We start from the raw sequence: 13,978 nt of genomic DNA, 5'->3' as shown, positions 1-13,978 counted from the left end.
GCCAATTAGTAGTCTGGTAGTTTACAGGGCTAGGAAGACTTAGTGTATGTAACTATGAACACAGCATTTTTCAAAGCAGTCTTTCCGTCGGGATGGAGAAATAGAAAATCTGTAATAGGTGGTTGAAAAATCTTACCTTAAGCTTCACTAATCAACCAAAGCACTCAGGAGGAAAAAAGACACATAAATCTCTCTTTTTGACTCTGTCATGTTATGCATTTCTTTCTGTAATATGGTTGATATAAAAGTTGGAGACATGTAAATGATAAACAACAAAGAAAAGCAGATATCATGATTTGACATGCTTGAGCAAAGGGCTGAATCTGAAACTACTAATATTATTATAAATAAAAGTAAAAAAATGTACAATTCGACCACAAAGAAAACTGCTTGATAACACAATTCTGCATTTGTTCACTCGACTAATAGTTACTGAGCACCAACCATGTGTTAAGCTCTGGGCTATGTGCTAAAAATGTAACTCCTTTAAAAATCTTTCTGAAGTTTTAGTTTATTATGAATGCAATGTGAATTGACTTGATAATAAGGTTATTAAAAAGCTACAACTCCTTAACCATAATTCTAAAAACCAAATGTTTTCCAAAATTAATTATGAAATGTATTTATTGGCTAAATCTGACATGACCTAAAGTCAAATCATGGCAAAATCTGACCTGTGTATATGAGAGGCTAGTCTTTTTTCCTCCTTAATATAAACAGGTGATAGTTTATAAGATGTTATCATATGCAACCTATGGGGGGTACCATATATATTATATGAATATACATTTTATTACTTTTAAAAGCATGGCTGAATTCTGAAATGTCTTGAGACAAGGGTTTTGGATATATAATTGTAGATTTGCACAATAACAGATGGCTTAAATAGATGCTAAGCATATGACCCCCTGGAGAAGATTTTCAAAATCAAACTGATCTGACAACACCTGGATTATTATGTCCAATTATGAGTAGGATGATAGCAGATGAATCAGAACTAGGTATCATTATGTGATAGTTAACATACTAGTGGATGCTCAGCCATTAAGAAAGAAGTATGAGAAATATTAGTATAGATATTTTTATAGCATTTAGAGAGAACATATCAATGTGATTGTTTAGATCTGTTCAATTTGACTGCAGAGATCAAGACTAGGGATAAGGGATAGATATTTCAGGGAAGTAGATTTATATTTTTAATATATATTTATTCATATACACTATACATATTACACATAATCAAAATGGGATAGATTATCTCATAGGGTAAGGAGTTTCTAATCAACAGAAATAAACAGGTGTCTGATAAAATTGTTACATGGTGGATCAAGGATTTGGTAAAGAGTTGGATGGGGTGGCCTCTACAGATTATTATTCCTAAAAATACTAAGGTGTGTATGAATATAATTCATGAACGGTTTTAAAAAAGAGGAATGGAATATTGTTCCCTAAACATCAACGTTTAAGAAGAAAAGTGACCGATCTTTCCATTCTATGACCCATAGAACACTTGAGAGTGACTTAGATATAATTTGTTGTATCTGACCTTAGAGACACTGCTTCTTGTAGAGATTCTCCATCCATAGGAGAAATAGAGGGCATAAGAACCAACTTCAATGGCCCAGATCTTTCTCAGATGAGAGAGGAAAAGGGGATTATGTGGTATTCCCAAATAGCCTATGTGGAAATGAGCTAGAAGTACTCCCTTGGGAGTTGTTTCTTTAACAAATATACTCTCATCAGGACTCTGAACACACACTGAGGACACAGCCACACACTGATCCTCAGGCTGTGCGTAGGAACCACAAAAAGAAAGCTGTGGCTCAGGTAAGGAAGTCCAGGGATTGAAATGCAGTGAAGATGTTTTAAGAATGACTCTTCTAGGGGATATAAAACACAGCTTAGGGGATATAGTCAATACTATTGTGTTAACTACATATGATGTCAGGTGGATGTAAGACTTATCGGGGTAAGTTACATAAATGTCTAATCACTATGCTGTAAACCTGAAACTACTGTAGTATTAAAGTTCGACTGTAATTAGAAAAAAAAAGAGAGGAACTGTTCTACCTGACTATGTAGCTCTTCTCCCAAGGATAAGAAAGCATTTAAATCTTTTTTTTTTTTTTTTTTTAAATGAGATGGAGAATTCAGGAAAGCCAGGAAAGCGGGTAGTGTATGGAAAGGGAATATTGGACAGGAGAACTACAGTTATATTCTATGGATGTTGGTTGAGAACATGAGCTTAGGGGTCAGATAAACTGGAGTTCGAATTTCTGTATGCCACATAGGAATTGTGTGACCTTGGACAAATTATTTAACCTCTTGAAGCCTCAATTTTCTCATTTGAAGAAAGTAAGTAATATGTTGTTTTCACTTTCTTGTTATTTATTCAGTTTCCATTTCACAATCATTGGGAATCTATTTCTGTCATTCTATTGAAGTTATCAAGATTACCAAAGACTTACTTGCCAAAAACAATAGATACATTTCATTTTTATCTTACTTGGCAATTCTGACACTTTTCACTATTAAACCACAGCACTACCTAATTTAAAAAAAAGTATTTTCCACTGACGTTGTAATTACAGATCATCTTTACTATCCTCTTATATTTCTGCTTACTTCTTAGTCCATATCCTTTGAGATCTTTTTTTGTGTGTCCTAAAATGGAGGTTTTCCTAGGTTCACAACTTTTCTCTCCTTACCTACTTTGCCATCTTAATTCATACCTAAAGTAAGATGTAATCAATCACTTAAAAGCTTCCAGATTTCAGATTTCTGTTTTCAGCCCTATAGCTTCCATACACACACACACACACACACACACACACACACACACACACACACACACACACACACGTAATTTCTTCTAAAGAAGCACATATTCTCAGGCAACAGCAGGCAAGTGTGTGAGGGGAATAGAGACAGAAGACACTAATTGTATGGAGTGCTTGCAGATTATCCAGAAGTTAAGAGATGATTTTCCCATTTTCTCAACATGATCCTAATGTGCCCTCTTCTTTCCTTACTCCTTCAACTTCTTAGGTCTCTATAACTGGTTTCTGGGACAGTTCTCCATGGCAAGTTGAGGAAACTCTGAATGATGTATCTGTGTGAGTTTCAGAAAAAACCGACAACTCGAGGCTAGCTGCTTTCAGAGAATTAACTCAAAGAAAATCCTCAGAGTAAGGTGAAGGGATAGTGAATCCCTGTCATCTCTGCATTCCTGATGGAGGCTCTAGGCTTGCCTGATGGTGATGAGAAATTCTACTGAAGTTACTACTGTCACCAATGTCATATACAATGCCCCACGTTAGAGACAACCTAAACCGGGCAGCTATTCCTCCTGTCATATTGGGGATATGTGGACAATTCCTGGCACTGCCACATTTGCCATAATTAAATGCCAATATGGCTGCTGTTAGGGACTTCAGATAATGAATAGGATACTCTTCTAACTTAGGTCAATCAAAAATATTAATAGATAGCAATTGTTATTTCCAAATGGATTACCACATGGTTTTGGACCTAAACCCTGCTCAGCTCAAATTCCAAAACCCATTAAAAACCCAAAGCGCATAGTTCAGACTTTTACTACACCATACAGTTTAAGCAAGTCTGGAGTTTTTCCCCACTTCCTCCTTCTGGTCCACTTTCTGGGCAACAGCTGGTACAAAGAGGTCATTTGTCCCTATTCCTACAACAAACTGTGACACGTATCCATTCTCTATCTCTTTGTTCCACACATTTTTATTAGAAAAGCACTGTTGGAATGTTAAGGAGATGGGAGATATAGGCCTTCTGATTTATGATTTACACATCACTCTTGTGTAGAGGTATATAAGTGTTGTCAAGCTGAGACCCACATCGGTCGCATTTCAGTGAATCTAGTTAGTTGGCAGACTTATCAGTACTTATATCAGCAGAATATCTGCCATTCAGTGGCCAGATTGACCTTTTTTTTTTGTCGTTGACAGTATCCCCTGAAATGGTGGTCATTTCCAAAAACACATTCACCTTTTCTCTACCCATGTCCCCCAACCATCCACTGCTCATTATTAGAGATGTTACCATGGGTCAAATTCTCAAAAAACAAACAAACAAACAAACAAAAAAGCTATTCTTGTTTTTATAGGTCTTTATTAAGTGGAAATGGTGCATTCTTCCAGAATTCCTCTTCAGAGATACAAGTAGTGATGTTTCTAAGAGAAAACAATATTTAAAAGACCATGGACGTATATCAATTTAATTGAATTTGGGAGAAGCTACTATTTCTCTTGTGGTTCTTTTTAATTGTTATTTTAATCAACTTACCACACAATTTCTTGGTTATTATGCAAACAAAGATAACTTGACTTCATAAGAGTTATAAATAGGTCATATTTCAAAGTTCACTATAGAAGCCAATTTTAAGTTTTCTAAATATGGGCTTTCTAGATTCATAAATATTCGAATACCTATATAATTGTCTCCACCAGCAACATTGTTTTCCATCCATGAGTCTTTATCTTCTTTCTTGAACTTGTTGTGTTAAGTTTATGCATTCAATCATTAAATTCTGATAATGCTTTTGCCATTCATACACTCAGACCACTTTTTTTAAAAAATCTGTGGCTCAGTATAATAATTAGGCTTCTTCTTCTACTTTTTTTTTTAACTAAAGTTTATTGGGATGACAATTGTTAGTAAAGTTACATAGATTTCAGGTGTACAATTCTGTAATACAGCATCTATATTCACATTGTGTGTTCACCACCCAGAGTCAGTTCTCCTTCCATCACCATATACTTGACCCTGTTTACCCTCTTCTCCGGGTTTGTAGAAATCATTAAGCTTCTGAGAAGAACTTGTTCTAAGAGTCTGTCTTCCTTAAAATGTTTCTTTCAGGAATTTGCAATTCCTGTGTCTTCCTGTTTTAAAGCTTGTCTCTGTTTGTCACTCAGATATTTTGCAGCACTGAAAATATCCTGAATCCCAAGTCCACTGGGTAATCACACCTTTCTAAAATGAGTTTACCAGCTCTGCCCATTTGTTCTGATTTCTCTGGAATCTCACACGAGTCACCTCCTTATCCACAGGCCACTTGAGATGGCAATGTTGATAACAATATTTCTCAAACATTTCATGATGATTGAGTTATTCCTATTGATTAATCATTTTTCTTAGTGATTTATTATTGAGACAAATATCTGATTAGTTTCAAGAAAGAAAATTTGAATTGGTCCAGATTGGAAAGAAATATATAAAGGACTTTTATGAAAGATAATAAAAGAGTGAAGAGAATGAAATAGAGCCAAAGAAATGATTTGGGGGACTAGGAGTAAAGACTAGAAACATTGATGTAAGATATATGATTGACAGAAGAAAAGTTGGATGCTGAAGAGTAAATTGTTGACATTATCAATGTGGTTAATATTATTGTTATCCATTATTCCAGGGAAAGACTTTGTGATACAGACATAATTAATTAAGAGTTAGACAAGCCACAAAATTTTGTATGTTTGGAAGGGAAAAATGGCCTGATAATGTGCTACAAGAAGATAGAGAGGAAGAAAGAATACTGCGTATTTAGAGGTCATAACCCCTGAAAAAGTTCTTCTCCACCTGCAACACCTAACATGTGGACCAACAACAGTGCTGCTCCCTTCTTGCTGACTGGCTTCCTGGGCTCCGAGGCAATTCACCACTGGATCTCTATCTCCTTCTTTATCATTTACTTCACCATTCTTTTTGGCAATGGCACACTTCTCTTCCTTATTCAGCGTGACCACAGTCTTTATGAGCCCATGTATTACTTCCTGGCTATGCTGGCAGGTACAGACCTTGGAATAACTCTAACTACAATGCCCACAGTCCTGGGAGTCCTGGTGTTGAACCAGAGGGAAATTGCCCAGGGTGCCTGTTTCACTCAATCCTACTTTATTCACACTCTGGCCATTGTAGAATCGGGTGTTTTGCTTGCTATGGCGTATGACCGTTTTATTGCCATCCGCACCCCTCTGAGGTACAACTCCATTCTTACCAATTCCCACGTGATGAAGGTAGGACTGGGGATACTGATGAGGGGCTTTGTGTCCATTTTACCCCCAATTCTGAAACTCTTCTGGTTCTCATATTGCCGTTCCCATGTTCTTTCCCATGCCTTTTGCCTCCACCAGGATGTAATGAAACTTGCCTGTGCTGATATTACATTCAATCGTGTATACCCAGTTATTCTGGTTGCTTTGACTTACTTCCTAGATGCTCTGATTATCCTCTTCTCTTATATTCTAATCCTTAAGACAGTTATGGGCATTGCTTCTGCAGAGGAGCAAGCTAAGGCCCTCAACACCTGTGTCTCCCATATTAGCTGCGTCCTAGTCTTTTACATCACTGTGATCGGCCTGACTTTCATCCACAGGTTTGGAAAACATGCACCACATGTGATCCACATTACCATGAGCTATGTCCACTTTCTTTTTCCTCCATTCATGAACCCCGTTATCTACAGCATCAAGACCAAACAGATTCAGAGAAGCATTGTTCGTCTGTTTTCTCTGCAAAGGGCTTGAGCTTTATTTTAGAATCCTGAGAGCTCTAGGATTTTTTGGCCTTTCCCATTTTTGGAAGAGAACTTTGGTTTTATACTTTCTCAGAGTTAGATGAGATTTTAATTATTACATAAAGCTAGAAGTTGACTTGAGTACACACACACACACATACACACACACATGTATAACAGTTCTGATTTATGGATGAGAGGTGATAGTTTTAGACATTTAATAATCTAAACATGGTAATGAAGCAATTGCAGTTTTTCTTTCATTTCCTTTTATTTTTGCCTGAAATCTGAAAGAAAAGGTTACACCCACATTTCCAAACATTTTATTAAACCCCTAAAAAGCTCTTTTCTCTGGGTCTTGTCCCCTTCTGGTTCTTTCATGGGTGCTTTGTGGACATGGGCATGGCTCTGTGTGCACATGTGTATATGTGTGGGTGTGTGTATTGGGTGATATGTGTGTGTGGTGAGGCAAAGGGCGGTATCTCCAGAACCACTCTCTAGCCATGTGATCTTCTCCAGGCCTCACTTCAGTCTTCAGATTCTCCATCTGTGAAACAAGGGTATTGGACCTGGTTCTCTTTCTCTTTCTCTTTCCCCTCCCCGTGCTTACTTAGCATATTATCAAATTCACTTGTTAAGGATGCAGAACAGTTCCAACACCCAAAAATAACTTCTTCGCACTACTTTTTATAGTCATAGATCCATCCCACTCTTAACCCCTGGAAGTCACTGATCTGCTTTCTATTATTATAGTTTTATCTTTTCAAGAATGTTATATAACAAAAATCACACAATGTCTAACTTTCTGAGATTAGCTCCTTTCACTCAGCAGAATGCCTTTGTGATTCATCCAAGTTGTTGTGTTTGTCAATAGTTCACTCCTCTTTAATTGCTGAGTAATATTTCTCATGTATGTCTCGTTACCTGGATATTAACTGTTTTCCTGCCACTTCCCAATAATTTCAACCAGTTAATGTTAACCTCCACTTACATTCCACTTTCCATGTCCATTCCCAAGACATTTTCCTCAGCTAGAACTCTCACACATCCAGATTTTAAATGCCAGGTCCTCCTGTATTTATATCTCTCTAACTCATAAATTTTATAGAAATCACTCCAGCTTGCTGTCTCTATATAATATCTATCATTCTCTTTCTTCCTTTATTCTCTGTTCATCTTGTGAATGTTCCCTCATGAGACATCCTCCCTAGTCACTCCCTTTATCTGACTTCTTACTGTTTCCTTTTGTTGCATTCACTAGCCTTGACTTCTCTGATAGCCCATCCAAGCCTCTTGGCATCATTACTAAATGTTATCACGGTTGAACAGCTGAACCCAAAAGTATTGTTGAAACAAAACCAGCAAAATGAATTGTAATAGGGACAAGCACATGCACTGCACTTAAGATTAAATTTCAACTGCGTAAGTATAAGTGGGAGATGCAGGTAATTTTCCAGTGTATTGAAAAGCTTAGATTCTCACCTGAATCCAGAGCATATCAGTGATAGAATAAAATGAGTTATGTATTCAGATCTTTCTGTTGCTAGTTGATGCCCTGAGAATCTTACATTTTTACCTAATTGATATACACAAATATTTTTAGGTTATTTTTCATTGTAATTTCTAATATTCAGATGAAAAGACTGAACGTAGACAGATTATTAGGTAGGCTAAATATTTTATCCAAAATCACACAATATGGGAATAATCATATATATCCATACAAACAGAGTTTGTGGTGTGAGTGGAGAGTTTTGTCTAATTTGTGTTCTGGTCATCTGAAAACTGAGATAGGATATTCATTCCATCTATCACACTTTAAATGGGACCGTGCCTATCTGCGGAAGACTTGGGTGATGGGTAGGTAACTCAAGCTAACACATCCAAGAGATGAATGAGTGTTGATCCTAACAGAAAGGAAAAGGTCGGCAAGACTATATTCATGACAGTATATGCAAGATACACATTGTAATTCTTCTTGTGAATGGGCTATATTTATGAATAATGTGTGTGTAAAAGTGTGCCGGTTTGCTCACAAGTGCTTTGATGTGCCTAGAGACGTCAACTCCTTTGAGTTTGTAAGTGTCTATTCCTCTATAATGCGCCTGAATATTTCTATTTGATTATTTGAATATCAATAAGTGTGTCTAATAGTAAACATCTAAGAAATTATTTAGTATATGTCCATTCACCAAAATTCATTAAGCACTTGATATGTACCAGGACCTATAATAAGTACTGGAGAAAACAGATGATTAAATGTAATCCCTAATTTAAGGGGCTGCAAACACAAAATGGATATATGTAGAATGAATTATAAGAAAATTGAGCACATTAATCAGAAGGTTTTGGGATCATAGAAAATATGGTGAGCTCACTCTGCCGGGGAAAGACAAGAAAGAGTTAACTAACATGATGTGACTTTAAAGGACAAAACATACCAGAAATTCTCTTTCCATAGCTTCTCATCATATTGTCATATGGAACAGATGAGTGCAACAAATAAATTTTAAAAAGTAATATTTATACTAGCTAGATACTTTTACCTAAATCTTTCTCTAAGCATTAAAAATGCATCCACTAGCTTATTATTATATATGAATTGAGGTAGGGCTCTATATATACAAAGGAATTGGAGAGAGGAAAACAGAATAAAGATGACAAAGACCTGATAATCATAGATAAAAATGGAAAAGGATTAGAAGAACTGAAGTTTATGGAAAGAAAATACGATGGGTAGATAAAATATCTGTATAAAAGTGGTATAGCGTCAGTGGAATTGTAACAGCTATATACGATGTCAGAGGGGTAGTAGATTGGGGGAGAAGGGTTATCACTTTGTGAGAGCTATAAATGTCTAAGTATTACATCGTTTTGTACACCTGAAACTAATTTAAAAAGTGGTATTTTGAAGGAAAAGTATACCATATTCTGAGTTCCATTTTATAAAATCACTAAAATCTATTGTGGTAAATTACAAGGAGGTACCTTTTTAGATCAACAAAGGAAAGGCATTTTTAACAATCAGAGATGTACACTAATGGAACCAGCTATCTCATACATTACTCCCCACTATAAATTTTCCAGAAAAAGCAGCAAAATCATTTACTAACATATGAAATGTCCGGGCACAATGTAGAATATTATACCCAGTCTCTAAATTTTCTATAAATGCTAACACTGTCAAATTATTCATTACCTAACTTACTTGCAATATTTTTATACAAATGTATGTATCATATTCCAGTAAAAAAATATCTGTGTACATTACAGGGGATTTTCATTTATAACTTTGTTCTTGCTGTCTCTTTTTGGATAATCCCTGTTTTTGATCTACCTGATAAAATCACGTTCCTTTCCAAAGTCTACCTCAAATAAATAAGCACAAAGTGTTCTCTACTTACAAATTTTCATTAAACTTTGTTTCTATAGAAGAAACTTTATTCTTCTTGGTAACATACATATACTCCAAATGATTGTTACATAGAGCATTTATCCATGAAAACTAGTAGCTAGTCTTATAAACACTTTTAGATGAACCTCATTTTAGTATATGTGGGAATAGAGGTTTATCTCACATCCACAGGTGAGTTAACCAATGGAGCAGCATGTCTGTCCACTGACACATTGCTCCCATAAGCTCTGGGTGAGAGCTCTCCTTGGCATACTGCTGGTCACCACGTGGATACAGAATGAGTGGCTTCTCTTGAAAAGATGTTACTTTTACCACTCTGCTCTCTGGAAGGGACTAACTTTCTCAGTTATTAATGATTGTGAGGTAATGCATGTAAAATTTAGATCAGTAATTGTCATACAGAAGGTGCTTAAAATATACATATACATATACATATACATATACATATACATATACATATACATATACATATATATATATATATATATATATATATATATATATATATATATATACCGGGGTGCCAAAAAATGTATACACATGACTTGTATTCGTTTTTTGTTATCGGTATATATTGAGTATTACAGTTTTAATACAGTTTTTTCCTTTCTTAATATATGTATACATTTTTTGCCATCCTCAGTGCATATATATATAAAATATATATATAAAAAAACATATATAAGATGTATATATATAAAACATTTATAGGGTTCTTGTTTTATGCTAGGCACTATAATTAGCCCATTGGGTACTATAATAAACATTAAATCATTAAGGTCTAATTTACACAGTAGAAGCTAGATACTGTTATCCCAGTTTCATACTGGAGAAGTTAATTACATTGCCCAATGTCATATACATAGACTGATTTCAAACTGAACTTTGTCTAATTTTAGATACTTCCTTGTGCACATGACAATAGTCTAGTATTTTAAAATTTATTCTTTGATTATTATAAGGATATTGAAACACAGAGAGTCTACTTCACCAAAACAGTCTCAAAATTAAGCTAAGGAGTTGACAGAGACTTGCAGGATAGTTGAGTGATCACAGGGGGGCGGCAAAGTTGTACTTCTACGTCAGTTTCACCCCCAACACCCTGCCCCTCCCCCAACCCTGAGCACTTATATACTATACTACTCTCTATGCTTTTTGTTTATATTTATGAATGAATGGATGAATGAATGAATGAATGAAAGAATAGATGAATAGATAGATGAAGTAAATACTTCCATTCATAATTGTCTTCTTAACCTGTTTAAATGTTCCTGTCCCAGATCTGAGATTCCTGGCCTTGTTTAACTCCTCAGTGCCTAGGTTAGAGTCTGATGTCAAAGACAGCCAAAAGATTTAAAAAACAATTTCTGACCCACAACTCATGCCTTGTAGACGATTGGACTAATAATATGCAGGAGCCCATTAATAGGGAATGAACTCTAATGTCTCCTATTTTCCCTGAATCTGAGATCCCAGCTTCTCCACACTTTCAGTCCCACACCTACTGCAACAGGCCTTGGAAGTAGACAGGAGAGTTGAACTTGATACACAAAGGAGGAAATATGCCAACCCCCAAAGACACAGCCCCAAGCTCCTTAAGTTTTCTCCTTGAAGGTATGCAAGGTCACTTCTCTGATGGCTTCAGGGAAAAGGATAAGGACTTGCCTATGGTTTTTATGGGGACATCCCCATTCTGTAGGCAATACTTAACCTTGAAACAGTGAGTACTCTTTTGAGACTACTAGTTTTTTGAAGAGATTTCTACTCGAGGACAGTTAAAAAGAAAGTATAGGACCTCAGATTACACAACCCAGTCCCCACTGTTGGAAAAATCAAGGCTCCTGTTTTTGATTTAGGATATTTTTGGTTATAAAAAATTGAATTTTGACCTCCATCCTAACCCTAAATAAGTAACTTTTTTGGAACATTAACTAGATATTGTCTACGGTCTACTATCCTTCAGGCAGGGTCAGAAATTAGTCATTAAAATATTCTTTAATGCTTTTGTTTGATTTTCTACCATGTGTCAGGCATGGGAGTAGGTGCTATATATACATCATCACAATAATTTGGTTAATTTTGTAATATTTATATCACAAAACTAAGGCTTAGAGATGATAGCTTTTATTTTCTGATTTTATAACAGCTTTCTCTTTTTTTCACCATAATGTGACTTTCCCAGACACTAACAATTAAAAGCTATTGTGAATTTACACAAATATAACAAAGTTGTTGTGAAATTAAATCTGTTGTCAATTTATGAAAGAAAAAACCAACAACATATATTTTTCCCACTGAGCCATTGAAGAAAGAAAAACAGAAAAAAATTAAAAGAGTAAATTTATCAATGATTCCTTAACTATTACTATGCAAAAGCAAATATGTTGAACCTGGGAGAAGGGGTATTGTTCATGACTGGTATGTGAGCCCAGCTGAGAATTTGGATGGGATGACACACAGGGCCATTACTTTTAGAGAAGAGAGCTCTTTGGGGCTCAGGCACACAAAATGGAAAACAGGATATACAGATACCTGTGAATGTTTTGTTTGTTTGTTTGTTTGTTTTTTCCTTAGGGGGAGAATAGCCATTGCCTGAGATTATGACCACGAGCACTTTTTCCTCTCTTGCTCTCAGCATCCAGGTCATAATGATATGGCTTGTCTTGCCCCTGTGTGAGGCTGACTCACTCCAAACCCCAGCACTGGGAGGGGACCCTGTCAGGGCTCCGATAACAATATCTTCAGGGCCAGGACCCAGGGGTGACAACCTCTCCCTCCCAGTCCCTGAGCAGGGCTTGCTTATTTATGTGTTTAAATGATATATTTATTTTTAAAGAAATAACTTGGAGCCCACCCAGCTCTGGCAGTGGCATGAAAACAATCCATGCTATTTTAGATGCCATCTGTTCCTTCCATAGAATGAGTACAGTTAGAGGCAAAGGGGCTCCGGGCAAGTGTCCTGGACAGCAAGTCAGGAGCTTTGAGTCCTAGCCTGGGCATTTCCATGACAAAGTCAACTAGACTGAGAAAGTCCCCACTTTTCTCTGAGCTTCAGTTTTTTCTTCTTTAAGCAGCAGGCTTTTCTCCCAACACAAAATTTCTGTTGATTAAATTCATAAACTCCCTCAACTCAAACCAGGAATGTCACTGAATGCAATACTCCTGAACTAACAAGATGTCTCCAGGTCCTCTCAAACAGCAATAAAATTCTCTTCTCAGCCAGGCCCACTGGGTACTAGATGTGCGTGTGCTGGCTCATGTGTGGAGAAGAGAGGATGCCTCTCTCCCTCCTGTTCTCATATACCTCGTGGAAAAAATATGACCACCCCCCCACATAACCATTCCCACTAATTCACTTCAGAGATTCAAACCCTTTGCTGCAGGGAAGTCTTAGGCAGTAAAGAGCAGTGGTTAAGAGCATAGACTCTGGAGCCAGACTGACTGAGTGACTGAAGATACTGCACCTCTTACCAGCTGTATGACACAGTTCTCTCATTTGTAAAATGGGGTTTTAGCATCCTCATAAGATTGTTGTGACATCAAGTGAGTTAATATATGCAGAGTTTAAAGTAGTGCCTTATATATGCTAAGTACTCTAGAAATGTTTGCTATTATTATTGTGTCCTACTGCAATCATTCTTGCTACTGCCCAAACTATTTTATTCTGTACTTTACATCTGTACAGTTCATTTATAACAGTAATAATAAAATAACTCACATTTATTGAAGGCCAGGCACTATAGTAACTATTTAGCATAACTTCTGTCATTTAATTTATTCCTCTAAGGTCAGGGAAAAGCACACCAAATAGGAAAGGGGTGGTGATTATGATTATCACTGCCTTCAGTGAAATGATTGGCTTTGTGAATTCAAGGACTGTGGCTCTCTGTTCACTGTTATGTCAGCAGCATTTGTTACAATGTGTGCAATTTGGGTTTAATAAATGTATGAATGTTCCACTATGGAACAGAGATTTGAGTTATATTATGTGACACAGGATTAAAGGATTTTAATTTCTG

At 36.3% G+C, this 13,978-nt stretch overlaps 1 protein-coding gene across 1 annotated transcript; it reads left to right on the top strand.

Moving 5' to 3' along the window:
- The first annotated feature begins 5,621 nt into the window (after window positions 1–5,621).
- On the top strand, window positions 5,622–6,554 carry LOC109436922 (olfactory receptor 51B4). Its single transcript, XM_019715803.2, has one exon. It carries the CDS (start codon window positions 5,622–5,624, stop codon window positions 6,552–6,554), a length of 933 nt encoding a protein of 310 aa, XP_019571362.2.
- The last annotated feature ends 7,424 nt before the right edge of the window (window positions 6,555–13,978 follow it).

Source organism: Rhinolophus sinicus, linkage group LG06 (genome assembly GCF_036562045.2).
Source record: "Rhinolophus sinicus isolate RSC01 linkage group LG06, ASM3656204v1, whole genome shotgun sequence".
Taxonomy (NCBI): domain Eukaryota; kingdom Metazoa; phylum Chordata; class Mammalia; order Chiroptera; family Rhinolophidae; genus Rhinolophus; species Rhinolophus sinicus.
This window is presented reverse-complemented; position numbering and strand designations above follow the sequence as displayed.

Excerpts from the sequence above, each read along its gene's own strand:
- LOC109436922 (XM_019715803.2), top strand. The coding sequence starts at position 5,622 with ATGTGGACCAACAACAGTGCTGCTCCCTTCTTGCTGACTGGCTTCCTG.